The 17378-nt window shown below is 42.5% G+C and overlaps 1 protein-coding gene and 1 pseudogene across 1 annotated transcript in view; both read left to right on the top strand.

The window, feature by feature from the left end:
• The window catches only part of UBXN7 (UBX domain protein 7), a 79518-nt gene that overhangs the window by 26747 nt on the left and 35393 nt on the right, over positions 1–17378 (top strand). Inside the window, exons 3-5 of the mRNA XM_030823017.1 lie at positions 4144–4211; positions 13711–13776; positions 15531–15643. Coding sequence (XP_030678877.1) covers positions 4144–4211; positions 13711–13776; positions 15531–15643 — 247 coding nt within the window. The remainder of the gene's footprint in view (positions 1–4143; positions 4212–13710; positions 13777–15530; positions 15644–17378) is intronic.
• Positions 13499–13618, top strand: LOC115837377 (annotated as a pseudogene).

Below are 17378 nucleotides of genomic sequence, written 5' to 3'. Positions count from 1 at the left end.
CAAAGCTAGGTCGATTCTCTGGTTTTGAAATAAATGAAACACTGAAAGCCTGTGAAAACGTATGAAGTGGAAATTTTTGTAGTTACATACTTTAAATTCTTTAGAGTACTGTCCTGCTTTTTAATCCTCAAAGGAACCATGTAGGCTCTGTGAAGTCGGGGAGATGGGGTTGGTTAGAGTGTGTGGTGCTGCTCTGCTAGGATTGGCCGGTGGCCAGCAGGGCCTGTGTGCCTCATGGCAGCAACAAACAAACAAAAACCTTATTGGATGGCATTACCAACATTTTACCAATCAGGAAGCAGAGGCGTGGCCATTTCCCCAAGCTACACAGCAATTAAGTAGCATAGAGTCCAGTAAAGCTCAGATTTCCCAATTTTAGATTTTTCCACATTGTCACAGAAATGTTTTGAGTTGCTATGAAAAATGCTTGAAGCTAGGCTGGGCACGGTGGCTCACGCCTGTAATCCTGGCACTTTGGGAGGCCGAGGTGGGCTGATCACGAGGTCAGGAGGTCGAGACCAGCTTGACCAACATGGTGAAACCCTGTCTCTACTAAAAAAAAAAATACGAAAATTAGCCAGGCATGGTGGTGGGCACCTGTAATCCTAGCTACTCGGGAGGCTGAGGCACGAGAATTGCTTGAGCCCAGGAGGCAGAGGTTGCAGTGACCAGAGATTGTGCCACTACACGCCAGCCTGGGTGACAGAGCAAGACTCTGTCTCAAAAAAATAATAAAAATAATATCATGTAGAGTTTTTTCTGTTAATGTTGGCCATGTATTTCGCTCCCAATATAACTCAAACTTTTAACAGAAATCAGTATGAAACCCTAATATTTAAAAAAAAAGTCCAGGCATGGTGGCTCATGCTTGTAATTCTAGTACTTTGGGAGGCCAAGGCAGGAGGATGGCTTGAGCCCAAGAGTTTGAGACCAGTTTGGGCAATATAGCAAAACCCTGTCTCTACAAAAAATACAAAAATTAGCCGGGTGTGGTGGTACGCGACTGTAGTCCCAGCTACTTGGGAGGCTGAGATGGGAGGATCACATGAGCCTGGGAGGTTGAGGTTGCAGTGAGCCATGATTGTGCCACTGCACTCCAACCTGGATGACACAGAGTGAGGCTTCTTGTGTCAAAAAAAAAAAAAAAAAAGATAAAAATAAAAAACCACCTAATACAGAAACTTGAATAGCAAATATTCATAGTTGATTTGGGAGAGCATATTTATCCTCATTGTATAAAACATGTTTTCTCAATTGTGTTGAAAATGAATATCTTTTCCTAATGAATTCCCCTATATATAACTTGGCTTAGTTTGTATTGCTAATTGATTAACATTTGATAATGGCTCCTAATTCCTAAAGTATGATTTTCTTTATTCACTTTTTTCTGTTCCATCCTTCCATTCTTGGTAGCTGACAACCTTGGTACAGATACCCTCAGATAATGTAGTAATCAAGTCTTTTCGTGTAAGGACAACTGTACTACTTAATCCACCCCTCTAATTGATGCATTTCATCAGATTAAAGTTTGTTTATAGAACAACTGAGTTGTCTGAGATCGAGACAATTATATATATATATACCCACACACACACACACACACACACACACACACACACACACTGTAAAGCGAGGTATAACAATAATGGAAAGTTTTGTTTAGGTAAAAGTTTTTTTTTTTTTTTTTTTTGAGATGGAGTCTCTCTGTGTCGCCAGGCTGGAGTGCAGAGGCGTGATCTCGGCTTGCTGCAACCTCCGCCTCCTGGTTCAAGCAGATTCTCCTGCCTCAGCCTCCTAAGTAGCTGGGACTGCTGGCACACGCCACCACGCCTGGCTAATTTTTTTATTTTTAGTAGACACGGGGTTGCACCATGTTGACCAGGATGGTCCCAATCTCCTGACCTCGTGATCCACCTACCTCGGCCTCCCAAAGTGCTGGGATTACAGGCATGAGCCACTGTGTGCGGCCAGTTTTCTTAAGATAATTAACTCTCTTTTTTTAAACATAGTCTTGCTCTGTAACTCAGACTGGAATGTAGGGGTGTGATCTCTGCTTACTGCTTTCAACTCACTGCAACCTCCGCCTCTTGGGTTCAAGCAGCCTCAGCCCCTCAAGTAGCTGGGACTATAGGCGCATGCCACCACACTTGACTAATTTTTGTATTTTTTGTAAAGATGGAGAGTTTTGCCTTGTTGCCCAGGCTGGTCTTGAACTCCTGAGCTCAGGTGATCCACCTGCCTTGGCCTCTCAAAATGCTAGGATTGCAGGTGTGAGCCACCATGCCTGGCTGGCCTATTTCCTTTTGATGAAAGGATTGACAGAGCTTCCTCTTATAGATGTATTGTCTGTTTCTTCAGATAATTGAAATTTTGTGTGTGAGCAGTAGGAAAGAGTACTTAACATAATTTTGAATTATCCTTTTGTCACTTGGTTTATTGGAAATTCCTTTAACTGGTTTTTCTTCGATTACAGGATGTAATTGTTGACAAATGAGTATTCCTGCTTCATTTCATAAGGGATGTTTTGGAGTTCCAATGCTTAAATATCAAAAACAAGATCTTTAGTTAATACTATTCAGAACACCTGAATGAAAACCATTGGCCGGGCACAGTGGCTCACGCCTGTAATCCCAGCACTTTGGGAGGCTGAGGCGGGTGGATCACGAGGTCAGGAGATCGAGACCATCCTGGCTAACATGGTGAAACCCCGTCTCCACTAAAAATACAAAAAGTTAGCCGGGCGTGGTGGCGGGCACCTGTAGTGCCAGCTCCTGGGGAGGCTGAGGCAGGAGAATGGCGTGAACCCAGGAGGCGGAGCTTGCAGTGAGCTGAGATCATGCCACTGCGCTGGGCGACAGAGTGAGACTCAGTCTCAAAAAAAAAAAAAAAAAAAAAAAAAAAACCATTAGGGCTAACATAAATTTATATGGAATTTACATGCTTATATAATAATACTTATAAGCAGGAAGATAATGAATTAGGAAGTTACTATTTGCTGTGAACATTAATCAGCAGAGTTCAATAGTTGAGTTACAACTATAAAACGAAGTAATTTTTTTTTCCTTTTCTTCTTTTTTTTTAAGAGATGGAGTTTTACTATGTTGCCAAGGTTGGTCTCCAACTCCTGGGCTCAAGTGAGCCTCCCGCCTCCTCTCCCAAAGTACTGGGATTACAGGCATGAGTCACCATGCCCAACCTAAAATAAACTAATCTCTAAAGGCACACACCATTTTTACAGTATATCTAAATGAGTTTTTTCTTACTGGAAGAGATGGATTATCAATAAACCCTATGAATGTAAACTTTGAAGAAAATGGGCTTTTAAAAAATGAGTAATTACTTTTTTTTTCTGTATATTAGGATCTTTTTAGTAAATAATCCAAGATCATACCTGTTAGCCTCTTTCATAATTAGCATGAAATTCACTGCCTTTTTAAGTTTATTTTAATATGTCCTTGTGATTTAATTATTCTTTGATATAGTAGTAATGTGATATTGCTTCTATTAAGCCTATATTTTTCTGTTCATTTCTGCCTGATTTTTTGGGGGAAAAGTTTTTTCTTTTTTTCTGACAGAATTTAAGGTAGGAAACTTGAGAGGGAAGGGGAAATTGTTTTTATTTCCAAACCATTTGAGCTATGGATGCCAGGTACTCTTTTCCACTTGAGCTTTATGTGGAAACCATCTAAAACTCATTTATCAGCCGGATGCAGCAGCTCATGCCTGTAATCCTAGCACTTTGGGAGGCTGAGGTTGGTGGATTGCTTGAGCTCAAGAGTTCGAGACCAGCCTGGCCAACATGGCGCGAACCTGTCTCTACTAAAAATATGAAAAAAAATTAGCCAGCTGTGATGGTGCATGCCTGTAGTCCCAGCTACTAGGGAGGCTGAGGCACGAGATTCACTTTAACTCGGGAGGTGGAGGTTGCAGTGAGCCAAGGTCGTGTGGGTCCACTCCAGCCTGGGCGACAGAGGGAGACACTGTCTCCACCCCCCCGCCCCCAAAAAATAGCAACAAAAAAACTTACTATCACTGTGCTTCTAAAAGTCACTAAGTTAATTTGAATATATTCACAGTATTTACAGAAAGCAAACAGGTAGCAGAAAACAGCTCATTTTTTGTTTTCCCATTTTTTTTTAATAGAGAAGAAGTTCGTGCCCCAATTCCTCAAAAGCAGGAAATACTGGTGGAACCAGAACCATTATTTGGTGGTAAGTTCACTTTTTTCCCTTAGCCTTATTTGATTTTGTTCTTTAGGACTTTAATGAAACCATCAAAAGATGTGAAGGTTTGCTAGGAGACTGTTAGAAGTGTAGTGTCAATTCTTACCTTGTTTTTCTATAGTCCTGTCGAGAAAGTTGCACAGTTGACTCACAAAGAGTGGAGCAGATGTTAAAAATTGATATTTGTTGGAAAATGCCAACAGGAGGGACGTTAGCAAAAAGAATTGCTGCCTTGTAATGGGAATGAATAATGAAAAGATTCTGATAATTTTTATTTTCTGGATATCTACTTGACTGCCATATCCTTACTCTCTAGAAATGCCTTACCTTCTCTCTTAATTTCTGGAAGTGCTGTTCCTCATGTGAATGAAGGGCACAGTAACCCCTCATTCATGTGAAAAATTGTGATATGAATCTGGATAGAGACTGGTGATAGAGAATGCGACATTTAATCAGATTAATTTATCGTTAAATAAGCACTTATTTCCCTTTTGTAAGCTAAAGAGTTTGTGTTAATCATGAATTTATATAGAAAAAATACAAGATGGAATTATAATCTGCTTGGGCAGACCAAGACAGAAACTGTATGTAGTATATATTGACAACAGTTAACGCAGAGAAATACTTTGTGTTGAGGTGCACTTCGGGAGGCTGAGGTGGGCAGATCACTCGAGGCCAGGAGTTCGAGACCAGCCTGGCCAACATGTCAAAATCCCATCTCTACTAAAAGTACAAAAATTAGCTAGGCATGGTAGCACATGCCTGTAATCCCAGCTATTTAGGAGGCTGGGGCACTAGAATCGCTTAAACCGGGAGGCTGAGGTCGCAGTGAGACGAGATCGTGCCACCGCACTCCAGTCTGGGCAGCAGAGTAAGACTGTGTCTCAAAATAAATAAATAAATACAATTGAGTACAAGAGACAAATTTTTTTCCCTCCAACTTTTATTTTAGGTTTGGGGTACATGTGCAGGTTTGTTACATGGGTAAATTGCATGTTGCGTGGGTTTGGTGTACAGATTATCACCCAGGTAATAAGCATAGTACCCAATAGGTAGTTTTTCTTCTCTCCTCCCCTCCCCTCCCCTCCCCTCCCCTCCCCTCCCCTCCCTCCCCTCCCCTCCCCTCCCTCCCCTCCCCTCCCCTCCCCTCCCCTCCCTCCCCTCTCCCCCCTCTCCCCTCCCCCCTGCCCCTCCCCTCTCCCCTCTCCCCCTCTCCCCTCCCCCTCCCCCCCTCCCCTCTCCCCTCTCCCCTCTCTCCTCTCTCCTCTCCTCTCCTCTCTTCTCTCTCCTCTTCTCTTTCTTTCCTTTCTTTACTTTTTTTTTTAAGTAGAGATGGAGTCTTGCTATGTTGCCCAGGCTGGTCCCAAACTCCTGGGCTCAAGCGATCCTCTGGCCTCAACCTCCCAAAGTGCTGGGATTACAGGAGCGAGCCACCACGCCTGGCTTATGGGTATTTTTTCCAATCCTTGCCATCCACCCTCAAGCAGGCCCTAGTGTCTGCTCCCTTCTTTGTGTCCATTTGTACTCAGTGTTTAGCTCTCTCTTATGAGAACGTGCGGTATTTGGCTTTCTGTTCCTGCATTAATTCACTTAGGATAATACACATGTAGCCTTCATCGGTAAACTAAGAGGAGGAAATATACGTTGTAACAAAAGGATGAATAAAATTATATGTATGTCTTTTGATTTGGTAAAGTACTTCAGTTGAGAGTTTTTATGACATAAATATTTTTAACTTGGCAGCTTTGGTGTTTATTATAGCAAGAAACAAAAGAATATACTGTCTAGATTCGGAAATAAAAGGCAAGAGGAAAGCTGTAAGTCTGAATACTGTAGTGTAATGAAGTGCTTTCTGGACTGTTCACTGCAGATAGTCATTATGCTGTTAATATACCATATTGCTCATATTTTTAAAAATATAAATGCTAGGAATAGATTTGGAGCAAAAGAGTAATGCCCTTGGAAGCTTTATCTTCTCTTTATTGCAAGGAATAATACAGGGTCTTTGTAGGACTATAGGAAGTAAATTCTGTGTTGTATTGCTTTTGAACGGAGGCAAAAGAATTCCATTTGAAAGCCCCACTTTACTCTTTTTTTTTTTTTCTTTTGTTTTACAGAGATGGAGTCTGTTGCCCAGGCTGGAGTGCAGTGATACAATCCTTGCTTACTGCAGTCTCAAACTCCTGGGCTCAAGGATTCCTCCCACCTCAGCCTTCTATAGGTGCATGCCACCACGCCTGGCTAATTGTTTTGTTTTGTTTTGTTTTTTTGTGGAGACAAGGCATTGCTATGTTGCCCTGGCTGCTATGGAACTGATCTCAAGCAATCCTCCTGCCTTGGCCTTGGCCTCCCAAAGTATTGGAGTTACGGGCGTGAGCCACCACACCTGGCCACTTTCTTCCTTTTTTTATCTCTGAATTGATGTACAGTAAGGAGGACACTGAGAATGACTTTTTACAGTTAGGAAGTCATTCTTACCTTTCATTATTAGACGTTATAACTTGAAATGGGTCTTTAGAAACTATTTTCTTAAGACAGTATTGATTTAAATCACAGTTCAGGTGTGGCCTCAGGTCCCTAATATTCCCCTTCAGGTTGTCTGTAAAGTTAAAACAACTTACGTAATAATACTAAGGGTTTTTTTTTTTTTTCCCCCGAGATGGGGTCTTGCTGTGTTGCCCCAGGCTGGAGTGCAGTGGTTGCTCACAGGTGTGATCCCACTAGTGATCAGCATGGGAGTTTTGACCTCTGTTTCCAATCTGGGCCAGTTCACCCCTCCTTAGGCAACCTGGTGGTCCCCCTACTCCCGGGAGGCAATTCTGTTGAGGCTGAGCTTAGTGTAGACACCTGACTGGCATAGCACACTACAGGCCAGAACTCTTAGGCTCAGGTGATCTTCTTATCTTAGCCTCCTGAGTAGCTGGGATTATAGGCATGCACCATTGTACTGGACATCAAATTATTTTCATTGTGGTGACATTTAGACTGATAGTTCAGAAACAGTGATGAGTCAGACTGCTGGCATCTTGGTTGAATTCATGCAGTGGCTTCAGACTGTATCACTAGGTAGTGAATTCTTCACTGCTGCATACTTGAAGTTTACAAAAAAATTTAAAAGGCAGGGCCAGGTGCAGTGGCTCATGCCTGTAATCCCAGTCCTTTGGGAGGCTGCAGTTGAAAAGATCACTTGAAACCAGGAGTTGGAGAGTAGCCCAGACAACATAGGAAGACTCTTATCTCTACAAAAAATAAAATAAATTCGTTAGGCGTGGTGACACGCGCCTGTAGTCCTAGTTACTTGGGAGTCTGAGGTGGGAGGATCGCTTGAGCTTAGGAGTTCTAGGCTGTAGTGAACTATGATCATGCCACTGCACTGCAGCCTGTGTAACAGAGTGAGGCCCTGTCTATAAAAGAAAAATAAATAGGACAGTTGCAGTGGCTTAACACCTGTAATCTCAACACTTTGGGAGGCTGAGGCGGGAGAACTGCTTGAGCCCAGGAGTTTGAGACCAGCCTGGGCAACATATTGAGACCCCGAACTCAAAAAAATAATAATTAATTAATTAATTTAAAAGCAGTTTAATAATGTTCTTGATGAAGCAATAAAAATGATTAATTTCATTAAATCTTGACCCTTGAATACACAGTGTTTTTTTTTTTTTTTTTGAGACAGAGTCTCTCTCTGTCACCCAGGCTGGAGTGCAGTGGCGCGATCTCGGCTCACTGCAAGCTCCGCCTCCCGGGTTCAAGCAATTCTCCTGCCTCAGTCTCCCGAGTAGCTGGGACTACAGGCACCCACCACCACGCCCGGCTAATTTTTTGCATTTTTAGTAGAGACAGGGTTTCACTGTGTTAGCCAGGATGGTCTCGATCTCCTGACCTCATGATCCGCCCGCCTCGGCCTCCCAAAGTGCTGGGATTACAGGCGTGAGCCACCGTGCCCGGCCTACACAGTTTAAAAATATTGTTTGAAATAGGATGTATGCACAAAGCACTTTGGCATAATGAAGTACCATGATTACCTTAAGGAAAAGCACTTGTGTGATTGTTAGAGTAGCAAGCTCAACTAGGCAGCTTTTTTCTTGGAACATTCTTTTTACTTGAAAAATCACGACAGTTGGCATTTTCTTGAAAATGTGAGCTTGTTACCTCAATACAACTGAGAGTGTTTGTTATCAGTGATTTTAAAAAAGAGGTTCGGCCAGACGTGGCGACTCACAGCTGTAATCCCAACACTTTGGGATTACTTTGGGAGGCTGAGGCGGGAGGATTGCTTGAGCCTGGGAGTTCCAGACCAGCCTGGGCTACATAGGGAGACCCCATCTCTACAAAAAAATTAAGAAAAAAGTTAGCTGGGTGTGGTGGCACATGCCTGTAGTCCCAGCTACTCAGGAGGCTGAGGAGTGAGAAGATGGAGCCTGGGAGGTCCAGGCATGAGCCATGATTGCACCACTGCACTCCAGCCTACTGGTGACAGACCTCGTCTCAAAAAAAAATGATAAAAAGCTTTCAGGCAAAAAACAGTTTTAGAAAATTTTTTGTACCCACCTTTGTGAGCTTGATACTTTCCCAATACTTGAAGGCTTTCTGATAAGATCGGTGGTGACATGAAACATGATTTTTAAAATACTGTGTAATGAAACCATTAATATTTGAAATGTTTGCATTACTCAGTAAACAAGTATTTTTGAATAACCAATGCATGATACTACAAAATTGTGCATAGGTAAAAGATCCATTCGAACTACGAGATGAATTGTATTAGATATTTATTGCTGAGTGAAAAATTGTTCCAAAATTAAACTGCCTGAAAAAAACAAACGTTATCTCAGTTTCTTTGGGTCAGCAATCTGGGTGTGGCCTTTGGTTAGGGTCTCCTACAAGGGTGTGGTCAACATGTCAGCTAGGCTACCATTCATCTCAAAGCCTGAATGGAGGAGGATCTCCTAAGCTCATTCATGTGGCTATTGCCTGGGGGCATCCATTCTTACACAGAGCAAATGAGAGAGTCAGAGAGGGCAGCCCAAAATGGAAGCCACTGTCTTTTTGCAACCTGATCCCATCACGTCTGCCACATGCTGTTCAATCCTGCCTGCACTCAAAGTATTCACACACAGGTTATCAATACTGGGAGAATTGGGGGCTGTCTTAGACACTGCCTACCACATGCTACAGTGGGTTTCAATGAAACAGTATGAAAAACTCGTTGATCAGATTTCAGATTCCACTTTGCAGCTGTCCTCTAATAAACTACCATTGGTTAAGTATTGGTGTACTATTAAAGAAGAATATCCACAATCATCTAAGACTTTAAAACACTCCTCCCTGCTGGGTATGGTGGTACAGGCATGTAGTCTCAGCTACTCTGGAGGCTGAGGTGGGAGTGTGGCTTGAGCCCCAGGAGTTCTTGGCTGTAGGGCCCTATGCTGATTGGGTGTCTGCACTAAGTTCGGAATCAATATGGTGACCTGCCGGCAGTGGAGGACCACCAGATGACCTAAGGAAGAGGAAAAGGAGCAGGTGCAAATCAGTACTGGGATTGTGCCTGTGAATAGCCACTGCCCTTCAGCCCGGGCAACATAGTGAGACCCCCATCTTTTAAAACAAAAAGCCCGCTCCTCCCTTTTACAACTGCGTGTCTGCGTGAGAGTAAATTGTAATTTTCTTTCTATACTTGAACTGAAAGAATAGCAGCAGATCTAAAGGAATGCAGAAGCAGATCTGAAGATCCAGATGTCTTCTCTGAAGCCAAATACAAACAGATATGTGGACATGTAAAACAGTGCCACTCTTCTCACTACATTTTTTCTCCACCTGTCCCTCCCCTATGCTGACTTTGAAGCTTCTGAATCTCTTTTAGGTCTTTATAGCTTAGTCTCTTTGGCTTCAGTGACCAGTACTTCTATTATGTGGGCAGTAGAGTGAGGACAGAGGACTGATGTTTGCTTGTGGCAGACGGCTTGGAAGAGCCAGGAGACCACATTGAAAAGGCAGGTAGCAGTAATAGTCCTATGGCTAGAGGTGGTGTGGTCTGAGGAGAGGTTTTTGCTTAGAAATAGGGTAAATGAAGGGAAGACAAATGGGAAAAGGGTTATTAGCCCAAGTAGTAAAAGGAATTGGGTAGAAGGATAGCAATAAGAGGAACTAGTGAGTATACCCAGATCGATGCCTTATAGAGAAGGGGGAGGTTGGAAAGGTGATGTGGAATATTGACCTACCTACCTTTGGCAGTTTAAAAGTAGAAGAAAATTACCTTTTATGTGCAACCTTCCTAAAATAATATACTTTCTTAGGCAGCTATTCTTATTCTAAGACATCCTTGGTTTCTTTTCTGAGATGGAGTTTCGTTCTGTGGCCCAGGCTGGAGTGCAGTGGCACGATCTTGGCTCACTGCAAGCTCTGCCTCCTGGGTTCATGCCATTCTCCTGCCTCAGCCTCCCAAGTAGCTGGGACTACAGGCGCCCGCCACCACGCCTGGCTAATTTTTTCTATTTTTTAGTAGAGATGGGGTTTCACCCTGTTAGCCAGGATGGTCTCGATCTCCCGACCTTGTGATCTGCCCACCTCGGCCTCCCAAAATGCTGGGATTACAGGCGTGAGCCACCGTGCCCAGCCTCCAGCCAGTTTCTTAATTGTTAACAGTTAAAAAGTATCAGATATCTAGTTATTTTTAAAAATTTAATTTTTTTTTTTTTTTTTTTTAAGAGACAGGGTCTCAGTATGTTGCACAGACTGTACTCGAACTCCTTGGCTCAAGCAATCCTCTCACATCAGCCACCTGGGCAGCTGGGACTGTAGGCTCACGTCACTGCACCAGGGCCAGATAACTAGTTTTAGAGGCGTTCTTTGGCAGGTTGTATTATTCCTGCTAGAAGCCATGTACATTTGAAATAGGAGCTCTTGATCAAAAATAGTTCCAAGATTGAAAAGTGTGACATTTCTTGCTTTTTCTTGAATAGAAATGAAGAAAGGAGGGAGGGAGGAAGGTAGAGAGGGACACGGTGCAATATTTAAATTAAAAATAAAATTCAGGCCAGGCTCAGTGGCTCATTCTTGTAATTCCAGCACTTTTGGTGGCTGAGGCGGGTGGATCACTTGAGATCAGGAGTTCCAGACCAGCTTGGCCAACATGGTGAAACCCCCTCCCTACTAAAAATACAAAAATTAGCTGGGCGTGGTGGCACACGCCTGTTGTCCCAGGTACTAGGGAGGCTGAGGCAGGAGAATGCCTTGAACCTGGGAGGTGGAGGTCATAGTGAGCTGAGATCATGCCACTGCACTCAGCCTGGGCAACAGAGTGAGACTCTGTCGCAATAAATTAATTAATTAATTAATTCAGGCTGGGCATGGTGGCTTGTTCCTGTAATCCCAGCACCTTGGGAGGATGAGGTGGGAGGATTCCTTGAGCTCAGGAGTTCCAAACTAGCCTGGGCAAGATAGTGACATGCCCATCTCTTAAAAACAAACAAACAAACAAACAACTGAACGTGGTGCTGCACACTTGTAGTCCCAGCTGCTTGGGAGGCTAAGGCAGGAGGATGGCTTGAGCCTAGGTGGATGGAGTCTGCAGTGAGCCATGATCACACCACTGCACTCCAGCCGGGCAACAGAGCGAGACACTGTCTCAAAAAATAAAAAATAAAACATGACAGTGTATTACAAAATCTCTTTTCCCAGAGATGATAATGTGATTGTTTAACATAAAAACATACACATATACACAGGAATGATATGCATATGAATATGTTTTAAACAAAAATGAAGTTTTTAATATGTTCTGCATTTTTTATTGCTTTGTTTTGCCTTTTACTCGGTAGTTCTGGATATAAATAATTATCCTATGTAATCACAAACACGAGTTATTGGGAAAGATGTTTTGACATGGGTTAAGGGGATTCTGTAGTCTCTGTCTAATCTTGATACCAATCATTTATTCACAGATAATTATTCTTGTTACATGCTGGCCAGTCTTGCCATAAGCCAACTTAGTAACCTACCCATATTGAGGGAATCATGAAAAGCCTTTATTTATTGTAATGTACATAAATGATCTGGTAATTTGTTTAGGTTTAAGAACACATAGATATAGGAAGATAACATTTTGATTCTAGCATTCTAGACTTTATCTGTAAAATACTTAAAGACTGGGTAATAGACTCTACAGGGGTAGTGGAATACCTTAGGTGGATCTGTTTACTTTTCTGTCATTAAACCATTGTGTAACTGTGAAAAGTTTCCAAAATTAAAGATGTTTTTTGTCTTTATGGTTCTGCACGTGGGTCCAGTCCCTAAGAAATAGTCCTTAAGTCTTAGAGTTTAGAATGTAGAATTACTCTATACAACAAGGCAGTCAGATCCCGAAGGCTAACCTGAATTGGATGTCTGCAGCATGTGTGTGGCATCATCTCTACGTGGCATCATCCTCAAAATCTTTTTTCTTCCTGATATCACCACTTGGATATTAAGATAGTAAACTTTTTTTTTTTTGAGACGGAGTTTCACTCTTCTTGCCCAGGCTGGAGTGCAGTGGCGTGATCTTGGCTCACTGCAACCTCCGCCTCCCAGGTTCAAGTGATTCTCCTGCCTCAGCCTCCCAAGTAGCTAGGATTACAGGTGCCTGCCACCACACCTGGCTAGTTTTTTGTATTTTTATTAGAGACAGGGTTTCATCATGTTGGTCAGGCTGGTCTCGAACTCGACTTCAGGTGATCCACCCACCTTGGCTTCCCAAAGTGCCGGGATTACAGGAGGCGTGAGCTACAGCGCCTGGCCAGGATAGTAAACTTTTTTTTTTTTTTTGAGATGGTGTTTTGCTCTTGTTGCCCAGGCTGGACTGCAACGGCAGTCTTGGCTTACTGCAACCTCTGTCTCCCAGGTTCAAGTGATTCTCCTGCCTCAGCCTCCCAAGTAACTGGAATTACAGTCATGCACCACCACGCCTGGCTAATTTTTTGTATTTAGTAGAGATAGGGGCTCACCATATTGTTCAGGCTGGTCTCAAACTCCTGACCTCAGGTGATCCACCTGCCTCGGCCTCCCACAAGTGCTGGGATTACAGGCATGAGCCACCATGCCCAACCAATAGTAAACTTTTTACACAAGTTTGATTAAGTCTGTTTTAACTAGACCTGAATTTTCTCATTTGTAATACAAGATGACTGGATGGAAGATGTTTGGATTAATTATACATGAATGATTTGAAAGTTTTTAAACTTTTTTATTTTTTGAGGGAAGGCACCATTATGAATCTTGAGTGTTTTAAAACAAGAAATACTGTGCTCGCTTCGGCAGCACATTTACTAAAATTGGAACGAGACAGAGATTAGCATGATACAGAGATTAGCACGGCCCCTGCGCAAGGGTGACATGCAGTTCGTGAAGGGTTTCATATATTTTATTAAAAAAATACTTTTAGATAAGGACATTTATAGAATTAAGTTTCAAAATTAATTTTTAAATTTTTAAATTCTGTTTTTTCTCCCGAAAGCTCCTAAAAGACGACGGCCTGCACGTTCAATTTTTGATGGTTTCCGGGATTTTCAGACTGAAACTAGTAGGTATCTATGGACCAGTTTATCATCTCCCTCTTCTCTTCCTATTAAAAAGACAAAGATGATTACTATTAGGCCCAATTACTTTTAAGTTTTCACCTTCTTTAAAAAGTGAAATTATGGATCCAGAATGTGATTAATTCTCCCCTGAGCTAAATTGTTCCAAATTCTAACCTATTTGGTTATAGAAAAATAGTAAAGGAGATGGAGATAATGTAGGAAATATGGTAATTGACAAACTTAGTTCGCTTGTGAATAAACACTTAAAATGCTTACTATAATAAAATAAACTGATTTCCCTCAGGATCCTGATTTCTGTCAATGAAAGGAATATATAATGAAAATGGTTATTGTAAGAGATTGAAAAATAGGAGGAAAAGCCACGCCACCCAAAGCAGCCACTATTAATATTTTGGCTACAGTTATTTGAAATATTTTTGTGTAATAAGTTAGAATGAGAATCTTGGTCTTATACTTTTAGAGGATTTAGTATTGATTTAGCAATGGAATCCTAAAGAAAGGACAGTTATGTTAAGAGGATATATGAGAAACCCTTGGACCATGCTTGATTTTGTAGTTTATTTATAATGAGTTCATTGAGGCACAGATAGGTCTTGTAACTTTGGAGAGAATTGATGGGGAACCTAAACTGACTCAGGTCATCTAGGGAATCCTGTGTCCTTCCAGTGGAAGGTGACAACAGTGGTCATCATCTCTACTGTCATAATATTTTTATTATTATTACTATTTATTTTTGAGATGGAGTCTCGCTCTATCACCCAGGGTGGAGTGCAGTGGCGTGATCTCAGCTTACTGCAACCTTCACCTCACAGGTTCAAACGATTCTCTTGCCTCAGCCTCCCTAGTAGCTGGGACTATAGGCTTGTGCCACCACACCCGGCTAATTTTTGTGTTTTTAGTAGAGATGAGGTTTCACCATGTTGCCCCGGCTGGCCTTGAACTCCTGACCTCAGGTGATCTGCACATCTCAGCCTCCCATAGTGCTGGGACTACAGGCATGCGCCACTACACCTGGCTAATTTTTTTTCTTGAGACGGAGTCCTGCTCTGTTGCCCAGGCTGGAGTGCAATGGCGCAATCTCTGCTCACTGCAACCTCCGCCTCCAGGGTTCAGGCTATTCTCCTGCCTCAGCCTCCCGAGTAGCTGGGACTACAGGCTTGTGCCACCACACCTGGCTAATTTTTGTATTTTTAGTAGAGACGAGGTTTCACCGTGTTGCTCAGGCTGGCCTTGAACTGCTGACCTCAGGTGATGCGCACATCTCAGCCTCCCATAGTGCTGGGACTGCAGGCATGTCCCACCACGCCCGGCTTTTTTTTTATATTTTTAGTTGAGATGGGGTTTCACCATCTTGGCCAGGCTGATCTCAAACTCCTGACCTCAGGTGATCTGCTGACCTCGGCCATCCAAAGTGCTAGAATTACAGACGTGAGCCACCGCACTCAGCCTCTCCCATGTTACAGTTAGTTTCTGAATATGTGAAGAAGTTATTTTGAGTATGTGAATATTTTCAGTTAATTTTCTTTGTATCCTTGGGATAGGGAATACCACCAAGTCTTAAGATTCCTCTTATCTCCCTTTGCATTTTTTTTTTTCAGAGTCAACATTAGATCTTTGTATTTGAGGTCAAGCATATTGCCAGCAATTCCTTCAATTGACAGAAGGTTTTTTTTTTTTTTTTAGTGTGATTCACGATTATGGCTAACTGAAACTTTTTCATCCTTCTGTATTATAGTTCGGCAAGAACAAGAATTAAGAAATGGAGGAGCTATCGATAAGAAATTAACTACCCTTGCAGATCTATTCCGGCCACCCATTGATTTGATGCATAAAGGCAGCTTTGAAACAGTAAGTTGTTGGAGAGTCAGTGCCTTAACTATGAATGCTTTTGCATTTTCAATGCCTTTTTAAAAATATTACTTGTTTTAGAGGCAGGGTCTCGCTCTGTCGTCCAGGCTGGACTGCAGTGACACAATCATAGCTCACTGTAGCCTTGGGCTCAAGGGATCCTCCCACCTCAGCCTCCTGAGTAGCTAGGGCTACAGGCATGTGCCACCACACTCAGCTAATTAAAAAAAATTTTTTTTGGTAGAGACAGGGTCTCACTGTGTTGCCCAGGCTGGTCTTGAATGCCTAGGTTCAAGCAATCCTCTTGCCTCGGCCTCCCAGAGTGCTTGGATTATAGGTGTGAGCCACTGCACCTGGCCTTCAGTGACATTTTTTATTTTTATGAGAACAAAAAACCATTGTCAGTGTATAGGGAATTGGCATTATAATAAGTATATCTACATGATATGCCTAAAGGTTACGTTGATTTATATTTCTACCAGCAATATATGAAATACATTCCTACCAGCAATATATGAAATATATTTCTACCAGCAGTATATGAGATTGTTTGATGAAATCCTTTTATTAGCCTTGTGCGGTGTCATTTTAGAATCTTTGCCATTTTGATAGCTTTTTAAAATATCTCACTTGTTCATATATCTTTGACTACTACTGAAAATAGTGTGTGTGGTTTGTTAGCCATTTGTAAATTGTTGATAGGTGTCTTTTGTCTATACTTCTGTGCGGATCCTAGTGTGTTTGAAAGAATATCTCTAATTGGAGAACACATTCACCCTCAGTTCTTCTTGGTTTTATCATGACTAAACCCAAACAAAAACTTTCCAGAGTATGTTTACTTGGTTGCTGCTAACTTACAGACTTACTGAGGCAGAGGGAAGATCATTCTTTTTAATAATCCTTGGGACCCTTTCTCGTGCATTAGGAGGAACACATTATATGTTAAATGAAGGAGTTTAGTCAAGATTTTAGATACTCTTCTGTTGAGGTGTTCATACAGCTTGCCTTTTCATGTTGATTGGCATGTTAATGCTCTTTTGAATTACAATAGAATTTCCACAGGTGTAAATCAGTTATATTTCGGTTGAGTCTTTTTTTTTTTTTCCTTGAGATGGAGTCTCCCCGGAGTGCAGTGGCACGATCTCAGCTCACTGCAACCTCCGCCTCCCGGGTTCAAGTAATTCTCCTGCCTCAGCCTCCTGAGTAGCTGGGAAAACAGGTGCGCACCACCATGCCTGGCTAAGTTTTTGTATTTTTAGTAGAGACGGGGTTTCACCATATTGGCCAGGCTGGTCTCAAACTCCTGACCTCGTGATCCACCCACCTCAGCCTCCCACAGTGCTGGGATTACAGGCGTGAGCCACCGCGCCCAGCCTTCAGTTAAGTCTTACCTGTTAGGACCCTGTAGGCCAAAGAATAACTGCAAGAATGATGTATATCAAGCCCGACAGGTGCCCCAAACTAACTACTACTTGGGAGGCTGAGGTGGGAGGATCCCTTGAGTTCAGGAGTTTGAGGCTGTAGTGTGTGATGATCATGCCTATGAAAACCAATGCACTCCAGCCTGGGCAACATAGACCCTATCTTTCCCTTTTCTTTCTCTTTTTTTTTTGAGACAGGTTCTCATTCTGTCACCTGGGATGGAGTGCAGTGGCAGAATCATGGCTCACTGCAGCCTCCAACTCATGGTCTCAATTGATCCCCTGGTCTCAACCTCCCAAATAAGTAGGGCTGT

Source organism: Nomascus leucogenys, chromosome 11 (genome assembly GCF_006542625.1).
Source record: "Nomascus leucogenys isolate Asia chromosome 11, Asia_NLE_v1, whole genome shotgun sequence".
Taxonomy (NCBI): Eukaryota; Metazoa; Chordata; class Mammalia; order Primates; family Hylobatidae; genus Nomascus; species Nomascus leucogenys.
Note: the sequence above shows the minus strand (reverse complement) of the source record. Positions and strands in the feature narration are given on the sequence as shown.